Source organism: Ranitomeya variabilis, chromosome 2, assembly GCF_051348905.1.
Source record: "Ranitomeya variabilis isolate aRanVar5 chromosome 2, aRanVar5.hap1, whole genome shotgun sequence".
NCBI classification, from domain to species: domain Eukaryota; kingdom Metazoa; phylum Chordata; class Amphibia; order Anura; family Dendrobatidae; genus Ranitomeya; species Ranitomeya variabilis.
In genome coordinates, this window is record NC_135233.1 from 125,504,440 (window position 1) to 125,520,023 (window position 15,584).

General features: G+C 45.9%; 1 protein-coding gene across 1 annotated transcript in view; it reads right to left on the minus strand.

Annotated features, from left to right (window-relative positions):
• RIOX1 (ribosomal oxygenase 1) overlaps nucleotides 1–15,584 on the minus strand; it is a 48,032-nt gene that overhangs the window by 10,376 nt on the left and 22,072 nt on the right. Inside the window, exon 9 of the mRNA XM_077281455.1 lies at nucleotides 5,840–5,960. Within this exon, the coding sequence (XP_077137570.1) occupies nucleotides 5,840–5,960 (121 nt within the window). The remainder of the gene's footprint in view (nucleotides 1–5,839; nucleotides 5,961–15,584) is intronic.

Sequence of the window (15,584 nt, forward strand, 5' to 3'; positions counted from 1 at the left end):
TTACAACCGCTAGTAAACATTTGGGAAGTGAAGAGATTGATAGTTTTGGGACAGGAATTTTGTCCCATTTATGTCTGATGTCAGATTCTACATGCTTGGGACGTGGCTATGCTCTTGGCCTGAGAAGACGTGCTTCAGCAGAGCGCCATACATTCTGAACATTATCATACTGGGATCCCAGACAGTTCTTGAGGTCCAAGAGCTCCTGGGCAGCAGCGTGTGGTGGCAGTGCCGACAGAGGAGTGTGGACGGGAGAGAAGAGCAGGATGGCTGAGGCAGTTATACATTACTGCTTCCGGCACTGAGACTCTGGTGGTCCCCATCACCATCTTCACAGCCGAAGAGAGCAGCAGGAGAGGACGGCCTCCCCAGGTTCCTAGTGCCGCTGAGAGCTCATGCTGGCTGTAAGCGTCAGTGAATCAGAGGGGCTGCAGCAGGAGAGCTGAAAGTAATCCAGGGGCAGGAGGCCAAGATCTGGTGATCTGCAGTGCGATAATGATAGGCAGTAAGGAAGTTGGGGAAGGAGATGAACAGCAGGGGAGCTCCCAAGATGGTAACAGAACGCCCTGTGGAAAAAGGCAAAGGGATGTTGGAGGGGATGCTGCAGCCATACTGGGGTAGCATGACCACAGAGCCCCTAATACAAATCCCATGAGACAGAAAGTGGGAATGAATTTAAAGATGCCCCAGAAAACATCTCCTGCAGGATCCAGATATTCCCCCGTAGCGCATGATGAAGAGAGTGAAGAATCTCCTGAAATGGAGGCTGCTATACAGGATATCCTGGGAGCGCCAAACCCCCAAAGGAGAAATAAAAGCCTGTCTGTTGTTGTGCCATCAGGATAATTCCCTTCATTCACAGATGTACTCACTGTAGTTAATAAATGTAATGCTACCCTTACGACATTGGTAGGCTAGGTGGCCTTTATCCAAGAAACCTATTATGGGCCAGGATGTACAAAAGGGAGCGTCACGTACAACAGAGGCTGAGGGCAGAGTGAATGAGTTGGAGGATGCTCTCCCTCTGATAGGAAGGGATGTCCAGAATCATACACAAGCTGTGGCGTCGTTATATGCTAAGACAAATGACCCAGAAAAAACACCTAAGACGCAATAACATCAGACTGGTCGGGGTGCTATAAAAGGTGGAAAAGGAAGGGGGGGCAACAGATATTTTGAAGAATGGCTACTGGACACTTTTGGCAAAGAGATCCTTACTCCCTTGTCTTTTAGTGGAGCGTGCACATAGGGTACCTACAAGGCCTTGTCCAGGTTGGCAGACCTCCCCGCCCCATACTAATTAAAATCCTATTAAAATTATAAAGAACGGGACATTATACTAAGAAAGCAAGAGATACAGTTAGGTGACCAAATATTTTCAGTATTTCCAGACATCTCTGTGGAGGTACAGCACAAAAGATCTATGTTTTTGGACATAAAAAGGAGAATGAGGGCGCTGGGAATACAGTATTCGATGATATATCCCGCCAAATTGAGAGAGTGGTAGAGCGAGTATCAACCCATTTCTATGAATCCCCCAAGGATGTCCTTAAACTTATGAGCGCCAGTTTCTAGATGCTTAACGGTCCGGGGTCTTCGCTGGATTTTTTTTTAACTCCGAATGTTCCAAATGTGTTCTATTTGTGAATGGGCTGGACTTCAGGCAGCCAGTTTATCACCCAAACTCCTCTGGGAAGCCATACTGTTGTGATGGATGCAGTATGTGGTTTAGCATGGTCTTGCTGAAAAATCTTTGCTGAAGAAGCCCTTACCTGAAACAGATATTGTCCGGATGGGAGAATATGTTGTTCCAAAAACTCTATATAAGGTTCAGCAATTAATGGTGCATTTTCAAGATGTGTCCTAGTCATAGGCACAATACCACCCCATACCATCAGAGATGCAAGAACTGTGTGCTGATAAACTGGACGGTCCTTCTCCTCTTGAGTCTGCAGGACACAGCTTTCGGATGTCCATAAAGAATTTCATATTTTTATTCATCTGACCACAGTACAGTTTTCCATTTTGCCTCAACCATTTTAAAAGAGCTTTGGCCTAGAGAAGACGGCAGCACTTCTGGATTATTTGGATATATGGCTTCTTATTTGCATGGTAGAGCTTTATCTTGCATTTGTAGATTATATAGCAAACTGTGCTCACACACAATGATGTCTAAGTATTCCTGAGCCCATACAGTGATTTATATGAGTGAATCATGCCTGGTTTTATTGCAGTGCCTCCTAAGGGCCCATAGATCATGAGCGTCCAATATTAACCCTCAGCCTTGCCCCTTATTCAAGAAAAATCCATGTGCACAACGGAATATTTTTAAGATATTTTATACTATATATGATGGGATATTCAAAGTCTGTAATTTTACAAATGGGGAACATATTTCTGAAATTATTCTACAATTTTTAGATGCAATTGTTCAGATTGGTGAACCTCTGACCATCTTTGCTTCTGAGAGACTCTGCCTCTCAAACATGCTCTTTTATACAGTCATGTCACTTAGCTAAAAATTGCCCTTCCAGCCTTCCATTAGTGCCACTTTTGGGATATGTTGCGGTCAACAGTTTCTAAGTCAGTTAATTTATTCAAATGAAATGGAAAAAATTGATAACTTTCAACCTCTGATCAGTTTTTTATGGCTATAAAAGATTTCCAAATCATTGCATTCTTGTTTTTTTTTTTTTTACATTTTATACATGTTTTTATGCTGCTAAAAAGGGACATGTCAGCATGTTTTGCTCATGGACACACGATCGGTGGAGACACACTGACTTATGCGCAGACCCATACACTTGAATGGGTCTACATGTGTGTCTCCTGTACGTGTGAAAACAGTCATCACATGTACCAGAGACACAGACGTGTGAAGGAAGCCTTAGATCAATAATATAATCTAGAGCTTATTTCTGAAGTATACATACTATTAATTATTTCTCAGCTGCACGAACTACTATATGCAACTGGCAATCATGACAATGTACATCTATTGGATGTTGCCATCTTAAAAAAAATCTATAGCGACCTTTTAAAGGAAACCATGAAAAAAAACGCATTTAACCTGCAGGTTAGTAGCATTCTGAACCTTGCCAGCGCCCATACTTAAAGCCCCGCTGCTGGGAGGAAATTAATTTGCGTTTGCGTTTCAGTCATGGGGGCAATCTTGGCGTGGGTTTAGTCAACACTCAGTGTAAAGAAAGCAGCAGCTGTATCCGCGCCCACCGGCAGCTCCTGTCAGTCAGTGACGGGGGCACGGTTACAGCCGGCACTCTATACCCTGAGCGGTGACTGACCCAGCGCCAACGTTGCCCCCTTGATTTAAACCCGAACACTACCTGGAGGAATTAAATTTATTTCCTCCTTGCAGCGTGGGTCTAAGTGCAGATCCAGAACGCCATTAACCTGCAGATTAACCCCCACATCTGCATGTTAATAATGTGACAGGTTCCCTTTAACAAGCCTTGCCACATGACTTAGAATAAGAAGCTAAACCAGACACTCGTTGGTGACACGGTGTTTTGGGGAGATCGGATTTGGCTTGATGAGAGGCTTCTTACTATGGGTCTAAGTGAGAATGTTTCTCCTCATGGAGGGTGCCAAGCATGCGTAAGGAGACTTATAGGCCATACAATGCTCCTCTGGTAATTTAAATATGCAAATAGCCTCTTCAGAGAGGAAGAGAACTTGAAATCTTACACCACCGTAACAATCCTGAAAGTCAATTAAGGAGGCTTGCCACATGGTATAAGAAGCTAAACCAAAACATGTACGCATTCACTTTGCAGTAAAAATCAGCTGTCAATATGAGTGTGTACAAAAAAAATGTTCTTTGAGTTCTCATTTTTTGTAGCTGTGTGAGGGCTAGCTATTTTAGTGGAGAGCAGATGTTTCTATTGATACCATTTTGGGGTACATATGATCACCCTTTTATTTAACCATATGGATTAATAGATCCTATATTTTCACAGAACAGACTTTTAAGGAAATGGCGATAAATAAGTTTTGTTTACTCCTTTATGTTTTACTTTGAAAAAGAAGAAGGTGATACAAACTTTTTTTTTTTTTTTTTTTTTAAGTTTTCTTAATTTTTTTACTTCATATTTGAATCCCCTTCAGAGACTTGAATTTGTGATCAATTGCTCTATATCTACTGTACTACTACAGTATATAGAAGAAATTGTGTCGTCCTAGGAAACCCGGCCTATGGGGTACACTGATGGTTGTGATGGGAAACTGACATTTGAATAGTTAAACAGTAGCCATCGGAGCTAGCCTGGGTGTCGGCTGCATCACACAGCTGGAACCTGCCCGGCATAGAGGGAGTTAAGCTCCGGAGCCTGCACTGTACACCCGCAGCCAACATTGGACATATTCTATGCTGGGTAGAGTTTAAAGAAATTTTCTGGTTTAAGGAAACCCCTGTCCCCTGAAAAACAAACAACTGATACCGGAGCAATGGCCCAGGTTCAGCAATGGACATTGACGGGTGTGTAAAGGACAGTTTGTTTGTTTTATTACATTGCAGCAGGGGACAGAGGTTTTCTGAAACCAATAAATCCACTTTAATGGCACTTTTTTATATATTGGTGTATGGTGCTCATAGGATGAACCCTCATGCTCAAAGTTCAAATACATTTCCAAGTGGTAATACAGCATTATACAGAGTAGTAAAATGTTTATGACATGCGAGCTGTATACTCCAACACAACCTAGAGGCCATATAAGTTTTACAAAAAAGGTGAAAACCCCAGGGAAATTAATGACGGCATTGTTCTTCTGGAGGGAACTATTTACATGAACACATTGTTCTTTTTCAGAGCACTTTATTTTTGGCCGTTTTTAGGCCCAGGCGCCAATATGAAACACTGCAATTAAGAGGATCTAATTTCGGAGATCTTTCCTGCCATAAATATAAATAATTGAAGCATCACAGTGAAATCAATGCATACAAAAACTAAATTCCTTCATCAACATCATTAGAGAACATTATTTTTTCAATACCTTCATTATATAAAGTCCCATGTTGTGTCCTGCTGACACGTTCCCAGGATTTGCATACATCGGTTGTATGAGAATATATGAAACACTAGACTAGGTCTTACTAGAGGGATAAAGTATCAGCCTCACTTATACATACAAGAAAGTCATAAGTCATTGCTCATGTACTGGGATATTGGGAAAGATTTCCTGATCCTCACAAGATGGGATCTAATCTGGTCATTGCTTAAGGGGAATGCACAATCAAGGAAAGTGTTTAAATTATTTATTGACTTTGTTTTCTTTAAGATTTTTGTTGGGATTTTTTTTTTTTTTTTCTTTAAACTTGGACCTAATAATCCAGACATCTTGCAATTTTCAATATGCCCAATTAACCTCATAATAGGCTAAAATGAGATTTTTCAGTACTTATCTCCTTATCATAACAGGCAGGATTACAATGATATTTCACATCTCTACAAGGATATCAGGATCCATCATTCACAAATGGCGAGGTCAGATTTACCCTCCCCCCACACTATGGCTCATGTACAGAGAGTCTATGGTGTCAGTGGCTCTTTTAGCTGCGGTAAAGCAAATCTGTCAATGCGGACACTAGTGAGACTGCAGCCTCTATAGGCATGTACAGGACAGAGTAAAATATATATGCCTATAGTGTTTGGTTTCATTAGTCAAAATTACAGGTAATCCATTAATTGCATTAGCCAGTTGAAGTACTGCATTTTCTTTGCAGACATGCTTACTACAAAGTAATGCTACGCAGCTGGATATAATACCAGGGAACAAGGTTGTCATTTGGGCAAAGAGGAGCAATCATATACATGTGACTGACCTGACTATCCCATGCCTCAGAAATCGGATCTGAGTGTCCTTCTCAAGTTGTATGATGCCGCCGGTCACATCTCCGTTCTCCCACCTGGCTGGAGCACCATATACACTGTGGTCTTTCTCTGCTGCAAGAAAGAAACACAATGGGGGAAACTTAGTGAAGATACCAGGATACACCCATCAAAATTAGCTATACACAATTATATATCACCCCTCTTTTCTCCCATTAATAAATGTAATAAAAAAACATATTTGGTATCACTAGGTTTGTAAAAGTCAGATCCATTAACCCGATCGATACAAGACGTAAATGAAAACATCACTATTGCATTTTTTTTTGTTACTTGATTGCAATATGAAGCAATCAAAACCTCGTATCTACCCCAAAATGGTATCATAAATGTCAGATTGGCTTGCAAAAAACTAGCTCCCCTCACACAGCTCCATTGATGGAGAAATCTAAAAAAGTTACAAGTCTACATTTTTTTTTTTATGTGGCGATTTTATAAATATCAGGGTTTTTTATTCACTACATATAAGGGAAACTTTCACCCTATTCATGTTGCCCAAACTGCAGGCAACCTTAATCCAAGCCTGCACAATTAGAATTCAATATACAGGGGCTGCTAACAGAATTAGAATATCATCAAAAAGTTAATTTATTTCAGTTCTTCAACACAAAAAGTGAAACTCATATTATATAGAGTCATTACAGAGTGATCTGTTTCATGCATTTGTTTCTGTTAATGTTGAGGATAAAAGTCATTATCTCAGTAAATTACAATAATTAACAAAAAACACCTGCAAAGGTTTCCTAAGCGTTTAAAAAGGTCCCTTAGTCTGTTTCAGTAGCTCCACAATCATGGGGAAGACTGCTGACTTGACAGATGTCCACTGACACATTCCACAAGGAGAATAAGCCAGAAAAGGTCATTGCTAAAGAAGCTGGCTGTTCACAGAGTGCTGGATCCAAGCACATTAATGGAATGTTGTGTGGAAGGAAAAAGTGTGGAGAAAAAGGTGCACAAGCAACCGGGATAACCACAGCCTTGAAAGGACTGTAAAGAAAAGGCCAGTCAAAAATTTGGGGGAGATTCACAAGGAGTGGACTGCTACTGGAGTCATTGCTTCAAAAGCCACCATACACATAAGAATCCAGGACATGGGCTACAAGTGTTGCGTTCTTTGTGTCAAGCCACTCGTGACCAATAGAAAACGCCAGAAGTTTCTTACCTGGGCCAAGGAGAAAACAAACCGGACTGTTGCTCAGTGGTCCAAGGTGTTTTCAGATGAAAGAAAATTTTGCATTTCATTTGGAAATCAAGGTCCCAGAGTCTGGAGGAAGAGTGGAGAGGCCACAATCCAAGCTGCTTGAGGTCTAGTGTGAAGTTTCCACAATCAGTGATGGTTTGGGGATCCATGCCATCTGCTGGTGTAGGTTCCCTGTGTTTCATCAAGACCAAAGTCAGTGCATCCATCAGGAAATTTTAGAGCATTTCATGCTTCCCTCTGCAGAGAAGCTTTCTGGAGATGGAAATTTAATTCTCTAGCAGGATTTGGCACCTGTCCACACTGCCGAAAGTACCAATACCAATAAAAACAAAAGTATCACTGTGCTTGATTGGCCAGCAAACTCGTCTGACTTTAACCCCATAGGGAATCTATGGGGTATTGTCAAGAGGAATATGAGAGAGACACCAGACCTAACAATGCAGATGAGCTGAAGGCTGCTCTCAAAGCAACCTGGGCTTCCATAACACCTCAGCAGTGCCACAGGCTGATTGCCTCCACGCCATGCCGCATTGATGCAGTAACTGATGCAAAACTAGCCCCGACCAACTATTGAGTGCATTTACTGAACATACATTTCAGTAGGTCAACATTTCAAATTTTAAAGTCATTTTTCAAGCTGGTGTTATATAGAATTCTAATTTACTGAGATAATGACTTTTGGGTTTTCATTGGCTGTAAGCCATAATCATCAACATTAACAAAAATAAAAGCATGAAATAGATCACTCTGTTTGTAATGACTATATAATATATGAGTTTCACTTTTTGTAGCGAAGAACTGAAATAAACAGGGATTTTTTTGTGTACTCATCGTAAAATCCTTTTTTCCGAGCCAATCATTGGGGGACACAGGACTATGGGGTGTTATGCTGCTGGCACTAGGAGGACACTAAGTAAACATAGAAAAGAATAACTCCTCCTCTGCAGTATACACTCTCTGCTGGCTCTGGTTATAGGATGTTTCGTCCCCAACAGTTCGCCCCCAGCAGTTCACCCCTAGCAGTTCGCCCCCAGGTACATTTTGTCCCCAGCATTTGGCCCCCCAGGATGATACTTACCTGTCGCAGCTGCAGCTCCTTGGGTCACAGAGTGCAGTCTACCGGTTCCCTGCGACGTCAGATGGAAACAGTTGATTTAACATGTCACAAAAGTGAAGCACTCTGTACAGTACTTTTGTGACATGTGGATTGATGACGGACAGGAATTCATGAACCACAAGGACAAACTGGCTAAATATCCAAACAAAATTCTGGGGGCAAAACAGGGTACAAACAGGGTGAAATGTACCCGGGGGCGAACTGCTGGGGGCGAAACATCCAAATCCCGCTGGCTCTAGCCTGAACCAGTTCGGTGACATAGGAGTAGGAGCTCATAACTAGCAAACGAGAACAATACAGTGCCTACAAGTAGTATTCAACCCCCTGCAGATTTAGCAGGTTTACACATTTGGAATTAACTTGGCATTGTGACATTTGGACTGTAGATCAGCCTGGAAGTGTGAAATGCACTGCAGCAAAAAAGAATGTTATTTCTTTGTTTATTTTTTTTTTTAAATTGTGTAAAGTCTTTTCAGAGGGTCATTTATTATTCAACCCCTCAACCCACCAGAATTCTGTTTGGTTCCCCTAAAGTATTAAGAAGTAGTTCAGGCACAAAGAACAATGAGCTTCACATGTTTGGATTAATTATCTCTTTTTCCAGCCTTTTCTGACTATTTAAGACCCTCCCCAAACTTGTGAACAGCACTCATACATGGTCAACATGGGAAAGAAAGGAGCATTCCAAGGCCATCAGAGACAAGATCGTGGAGGGTCACAAGGCTGGCAAGGGGTACAAAACCCTTTCCAAGGAGTTGGGCCTACCTGTCTCCACTGTTGGGAGCATCATCCGGAAGTGGAAGGCTTATGGAACTACTGTTAGCCTTCCACGGCCTGGACAGCCTTTGAAAGTTTCCTCCCGTGCCGAGGCCAGGCTTGTCCGAAGAGTCAAGGCTAACCCAAGGACAACAAGGAAGGGGAAGATCCGGGAAGATCTCATGGCAGTGGGGACATTGGTTTCAGTCAATACCATAAGTAACGTACTCCACCGCAATGGTCTCCATTCCAGACGAGCCCGTAAGGTACCTTTACTTTCAAAGCGTCATGTCAAGGCTCGTCTACAGTTTGCTCATGATCACTTGGAGGACTCAGACTGACTGGTTCAAGGTTCTCTGGTCTGATGAGACCATGATCGAGATCTTTGGTGCCAACCACACACGTGACGTTTGGAGACTGGATGGCACTGCATACGACCCCAAGAATACCATCCCTACAGTCAAGCATGGTGGTGGCAGCATCATGCTGTGGGGCTGTTTCTCAGCCAAGGGGCCTGGCCATCTGGTCCGCATCCATGGGAAGATGGATAGCACGGCCTACCTGGAGATTTTGGCCAAGAACCTCCGCTCCTCCATCAAGGATCTTAAGATGGGTCGTCATTTCATCTTCCAACAAGACAACGACCCAAAGCACACAGCCAAGAAAACCAAGGCCTGGTTCAAGAGGCAAAAAATCAAGGTGTTGCAGTGGCCTAGTCAGTCTCCTGACCTTAACACAATTGAAAACTTGTGGAAGGAGCTCAAGATTAAAGTCCACATGAGACACCCAAAGAACCTAGATAACTTGGAGAAGATCTGCATGGAAGAGTGGGCCAAGATAACTCCAGAGACCTGTGCCGGCCTGATCAGGTCTTATAAAAGACGATTATTAGCTGTAATAGCAAACAAAGGTTATTCCACAAAATATTAAACCTAGGGGTTGAATAATAATTGACCCACACTTTTATGTTTAAAATTTATAAAAATTTAACTGAGCAACAAAATTTTGGTTTGTAAGATTTATGCTTCTGTTAATAAATCCTGCTCTTGTTTGAAGTTTGAAGGCTCTAACTTATTTGCATCTTATTAAACCTGCTAAATCTGCAGGGGGTTGAATACTACTTTTAGGCACTGTATGTCAAAACCAAAGAACAAACACCAGCCAATCAGGCTAACAGGGTGGGTGCTGTGTCCCCCAATGATTGGCTCGGAGAAAAGGATTTTACGGTGAGTACATACAAAGATCCCCGTTTCTCCTTCGCCTCATTGGGGGACAAAGGATCATGGGAAGTCCTAAAGAAGTCCCTGGGTGGGAAACCGCACGACAGCTAAAACCTCTTGTACCATCAGGCTACATTTGTTCTACAGATGAGATACTGCCGATTGCAGGATCTGTCTGCCAAGGGCCACATCTGCAGAAGCCCGAGAATGAATGTTGTAGTGTTTCACAAACGTGTTCAAGATGGACCAAGTCGCAGCCTTGCAGACTTGCCGAGCCGAAGGCTGATGCCAGATGGCCCAGGAAGCCCCCACTGACCGAGTGGAGGGTGCCTTAATTCCCGCTGGGATAGACTTTCCTCTGATACGGTAAGCTTCCTGGATCGCTGAAAGGATCCACTTGGTCTACCTGCCTTTTAAGGCTACAATAGCTCTTCCTGTGCCCTTCTGGAAGCACGAAGAGCCGACCTGCGGAAAGGTGTCGTTTGGGAAACATATTTCCTAAGCGCTCTAACCAAATCCAATGTATGAAGGACCTTCTCGACACGATGAACCGGTACTGGGCAGAACGAGGGCAGAACGATGTCCTCATTCAGATGGAAGAGACAACCTTGGGTAGGAAGGACGGAGGCATCCTCAAGACCATCTTGTCCTGATAAAGAAAAACCAGGAATGGTGGCCTGCAAGACATGGCCTCTAACTCTGAGACCCTCCAGGAATGCGAGGGTTTGTACGAAGCCTGGGAATCCCTGTCTATATGCAGAGGGCGGCGAGCCGAGCCAGAGGAGGCGGTCGTGGAGGACAAGCCTGTGGTGACGAGAAATTGCCAGAACCGAACTTGGTGTTGGTTTCGGAAAAGGCCGACTGGGCCTTCGTTGAGGAAGGAATTTGCTCTTCCCTCCAGTAGCATCGGAGATAATTTGGTCCAGTTTATCTCCAAAAAAGTGCCCACCTTGGTAAGGCAGAGAAGTTGAAGAGATTTTTTGGAAGCAGAATCTGCTCGCCACTCTCTGAGCTATAGTGCTCTCCTGATGGTAATGGCATTCACAGCTGCTAGGGCGGCGCAGTTAGCTGCATCTAGTGAGGCATGAACAACATAATCCCCGGCCCGGGCAGTCAGGTAGGCGAGATTGTCTTGGCTAGTTTTAGCCAGAGCCTCCGCCCAGGCCAACATAGCTCTAGCCACCCATGTTGCAGCAAAGGATGGGGAAAGTGCTGCGCCAATAGCTTCAAAGACTGACTGGGCGAGATTATCAATCTGTCGGTCTGTGGGATTCTTAATAGAAGAGCCATCAGACAAAAACAAGAGGGTTTTGGAAGCGAGACGTGATATGGGGGGGATCCACTTAAGAGGACTCAGACCACTCTTTCTTTAGAGTAGGAGCAAAGGGATATCGTGTCTCAAGCGGCTTTTGTCCAGTGAATCGTTTGTCCAGGCAAATCCTGTGCCTCTGGACGATGTCCGTAAACTCGGGATGGTTGTTAGAAAACACCCTGTGAGGACATTCAGCTCTTTAAAAGTCACAGTGTGACTCAGACTAGTCCTGGGCTCCTCGTCCACCCTCAGAGCTTTATTGACCACTTCAATGAGGAAGTCCAGTGACTCCTGGTATTCTTGCGAGTCCAGGTCTATAGACATATCAGACTCATATTCTGAGTCATGTTCGCTGCGAACCCCTGGAGAGGGGGAGTGGGAAACAGAACTCGCAGACGCCGAGGCACAAGAGTGCCTTGGGGACGGCCTACGGAGTCGTTTTCTAGAAGTTTGCATGTTCCTTGCTGTGGGACGGCTCCTCTCAAAGGATGTCTCTTGCATGGCTGAAGGGCTCTCTGCGCCAGGCAAGCAGATGCCCTGGCTTGAGGAGAAATCACGGAAGGACTCTATAGCCTTAGCCGGAGAAGCCATGGACTGTGCCAGAGACATAGCCCACTCAGGGGGGCTTGGTCCACTAGGGTCGGCAGTAGTGGAGGGCTCCTGTGCGAATGTAGGATCGCAGGCCATACAGAATTAAGTACTGTGGCCCTCGGGGCAGAGGGTCATTACATGTGTTATATGAGGCATACACAACTGTGTGTGTTTTAGTAGCCTTCTTAGAGGTCTTAGGCTGAGACATATTGGCCCTTATGGCTGGTCAGAGAATGAATACTGCAGGGAAGGGGTTAAACGTTTGCAGCTTAGGCTACTTTCACACTAGCGTCGGGCACTGCACGTCGAAATGCGTCGTTGTGGAGAAAGAAACGCATCCTGCAAAAGGAGATTTTTGTGTACTCACCGTAAAATCTCTTTCTCTTAGCCTCTAATTGGGGGACACAGGACCATGGGTGTTATGCTGCTGTCCACTAGGAGGCGACACTATGCATAATCTGAAAAAGATTAACTGTGGCTCCTCCTGTGCAGTATACACCCCTGGACGGCATCAGCCTTCTCCAGTTTTGTGCAAAAGCAGTAGGAGGAACGTAACATGAATAACATAATTATGCCTGTAAGAAGGCAACTATGTACGAGCTCAAGAAACAATATGAGAACTCAACAGTTACAACAGCCCGGAAAGGGCAACAGGGTGGGAGCTGTGTCCCCCAATTAGAGGCTAAGAGAAAGAGATTTTACGGTGAGTACACAAAAATCTCCTTTACTCTGTCGCCTCATTGGGGGACACAGGACCATGGGACGTCCTAAAGCAGTCCCTGGGTGGGAAGCAATGGACGAATATTGTGCAGACAGGCCCGTACACTTAGGGCACCGCCGCCTGCAGGACACGTCTACCCAGGCTCGCGTCCGCTGAGGACTGGGTATGAACCCTGTAGTGTTTAGTAAACGTGTGTAAGCTAGTCCAAGTGGCCGCCTTACACACTTGTTGTGCCGAAGCCTGGTGCCGAATGGCCCAGGAGGCCCCTACCGCCCGTGTAGAGTGTGCCGTAATACCGGCTGGAAGAGGAGAATTCTTAAGGCGGTACGCCTCTTGTATGGTGGATTTGATCCACCTGGCAAGAGTAGCTTTGGAAGCTGGCATACCCTTGTGGCCGCCTTCCGGAAGGAGGAAAAGGGAATCAGACCTCCGGAAGGACGCAGTCCTAGACACGTATATACGCAAAGCCCTGACAAGGTTAAGCGTATGCAGAGCCTTCTCCACTCTATGAACCGGAACCGGACAAAGGGATGGTAGTGAAATTTCCTCATTGAGGTGGAAGTCGGACACAACCTTCGGGAGGAAGGATGGGACCGTACGAAGAACTACCTTGTCCTGGTGAAATGCCAGGAAAGGCCGTCTGCAGGAGAGTGCTGTCAGTTCAGACACCCTGCGTAGCGAGGTGATTGCCACCAGGAAAACCACCTTCTGGGAAAGAAGGCGGAGCGGGACCTCCTTAAGAGGTTCGAAGGGTGGTTCCTGCAATGCTGTCAGGACCAGGTTGAGGTCCCACGTTTCTAGTGGTCGTCTGTAGGGGGGAACCAATCGGGAAACCCCCTGAAGGAAAGTCCTTACTTGCGGCTTGGTAGCAATGCGCTTTTGGAAAAGCACTGAGAGGGCTGACACCTGGCTCTTAAGCGAGCCCAATGACAGCCTGGCCTCCAGACCCGATTGGAGAAAACCAAGTACTTTGGGTATGGAATAAGGGAGTGGGATCTGGCCAGGTACGGTAATAAATCTTGGCAGAGGCTGGTTTTCGTGCTCTGATCATGGTTCCAATGACATCTGCCGAGAGCCCTGCCTGGGTTAGAACCCAGGTCTCAAGGGCCACGCCGTCAAATTGAGAGCCCCTGAGTTCTGGTGGTAGAACGGCCCTTGTGATAGAAGATCGTGGCGGTCGGGGAGACGCCAAGGGGCGTCTGCTGTGAGTTGTACGATGTCGGCGTACCATGTACGTCTGGGCCAGTCCGGTGCAATGAGGATGGTTGGAACTCCCTCTTGTTTGATCTTCCTCACCACTCTGGATATCAGGGGGAGAGGTGGAAAAATGTACAGAAGCTGGAACTGGGTCCAGTCCTGAACCAGAGCGTCTGCTCCGAGCGACCGCGGATCGTGTGTTCTGGCAATGAAGTTGGAGACCTTGGCATTGAAATGGGATGCCATTAGGTCCACATCCGGGGTCCCCCAGCGGAGACAGATCTGTTGAAAAATTTCGGAATGGAGAGACCACTCTCCCGAGTCTATTCCTTGTCGACTGAGGAAGTCTGCTTCCCAGTTGTCCACACCCGGAATGTGGACCGCCGAAAGAACCGACCCTGTGTCCTCCGCCCAGCGGAGGATATGTGACACTTCCCGCATCGCCTGGGTACTGCGGGTCCCCCCTTGATGATTCACATATGCCACAGCCGTGGCATTGTCCGACTGTATCCTGATGTGAGAGGCTGCTAGTAAGTGATGGAAGGCCCTCAATGCCAGTAGGATGGCACGAATTTCCAGGATGTTGATGGGCATGGTCGCTTCCGCTGGGGACCACTTGCCCTGTGCCCTGTGGTGTAGGTGCACCGCACCCCAACCCGTCAGGCTTGCGTCGGTGGTCAGGACCTTCCACTGACCTGAGAGAAAGGATTTCCCCTTTGCTAGCGAGGTTGGCTTGAGCCACCAGTGCAGGGACCTCCTGGTTGACGACGTTAGCTGGAACTCCCTGTCGAGAGAAAAGGGATTCCTGTCCCAGGACTTGAGAATGGCTAGTTGGAGAGGTCTGAGGTGAAACTGGGCAAATGGGACAGCTTCTATTGCCGCTGCCATCTTGCCGAGGACTCTCATGGCAAACCGGAGAGATCGAGGGGGTTTGCGGAGGAGGGTGCGAACTGCTAGTCGGAGAGCCAGTGCCTTGTCCTTGGAAAGGAGCACTAGACCCCTGGAGGTGTTGAATAACATTCCCAGGAAGGTCAGGGACTGACTCGGGGTTGGTGATGACTTTTGTAGGTTGATTAACCAGCCCATGCGACTGAGAGTATCGGTTGTGATTGAGATGCTGAGCTCGCAGTCCTTGAAGGTGGGAGCCTTGATGAGTAGATCGTCCAGGTATGGAACGACTACTATGCCTCTGGAGTGCAGGACGTCCATGGTGGCTGCCATGACCTTGGTGAACACTCTGGGAGCCGTGGCGAGTCCAAAGGGGAGAACCACGAATTGGTAGTGGTCCTGGCCTATTGCGAACCTGAGAAACCTCTGATGGGCAGGTGCAATGGGTATATGCAGGTATGCGTCTTGTATGTCTATGGAGACGAGATATTCTCCCTTCTCCATGGACGCAATGATGGACCGAAGGGACTCCATGCCGAAATGACGGACCCGTACATATTTGTTGAGCTGTTTTAGGTCTAGTATGGGCCGTACGCTGCCTCCTTTTTGGGAACTACGAACAGATTGGAGTAGAACCCTCGGAAGCGGTCGGTCGTGGGTACCGGTACTATGACT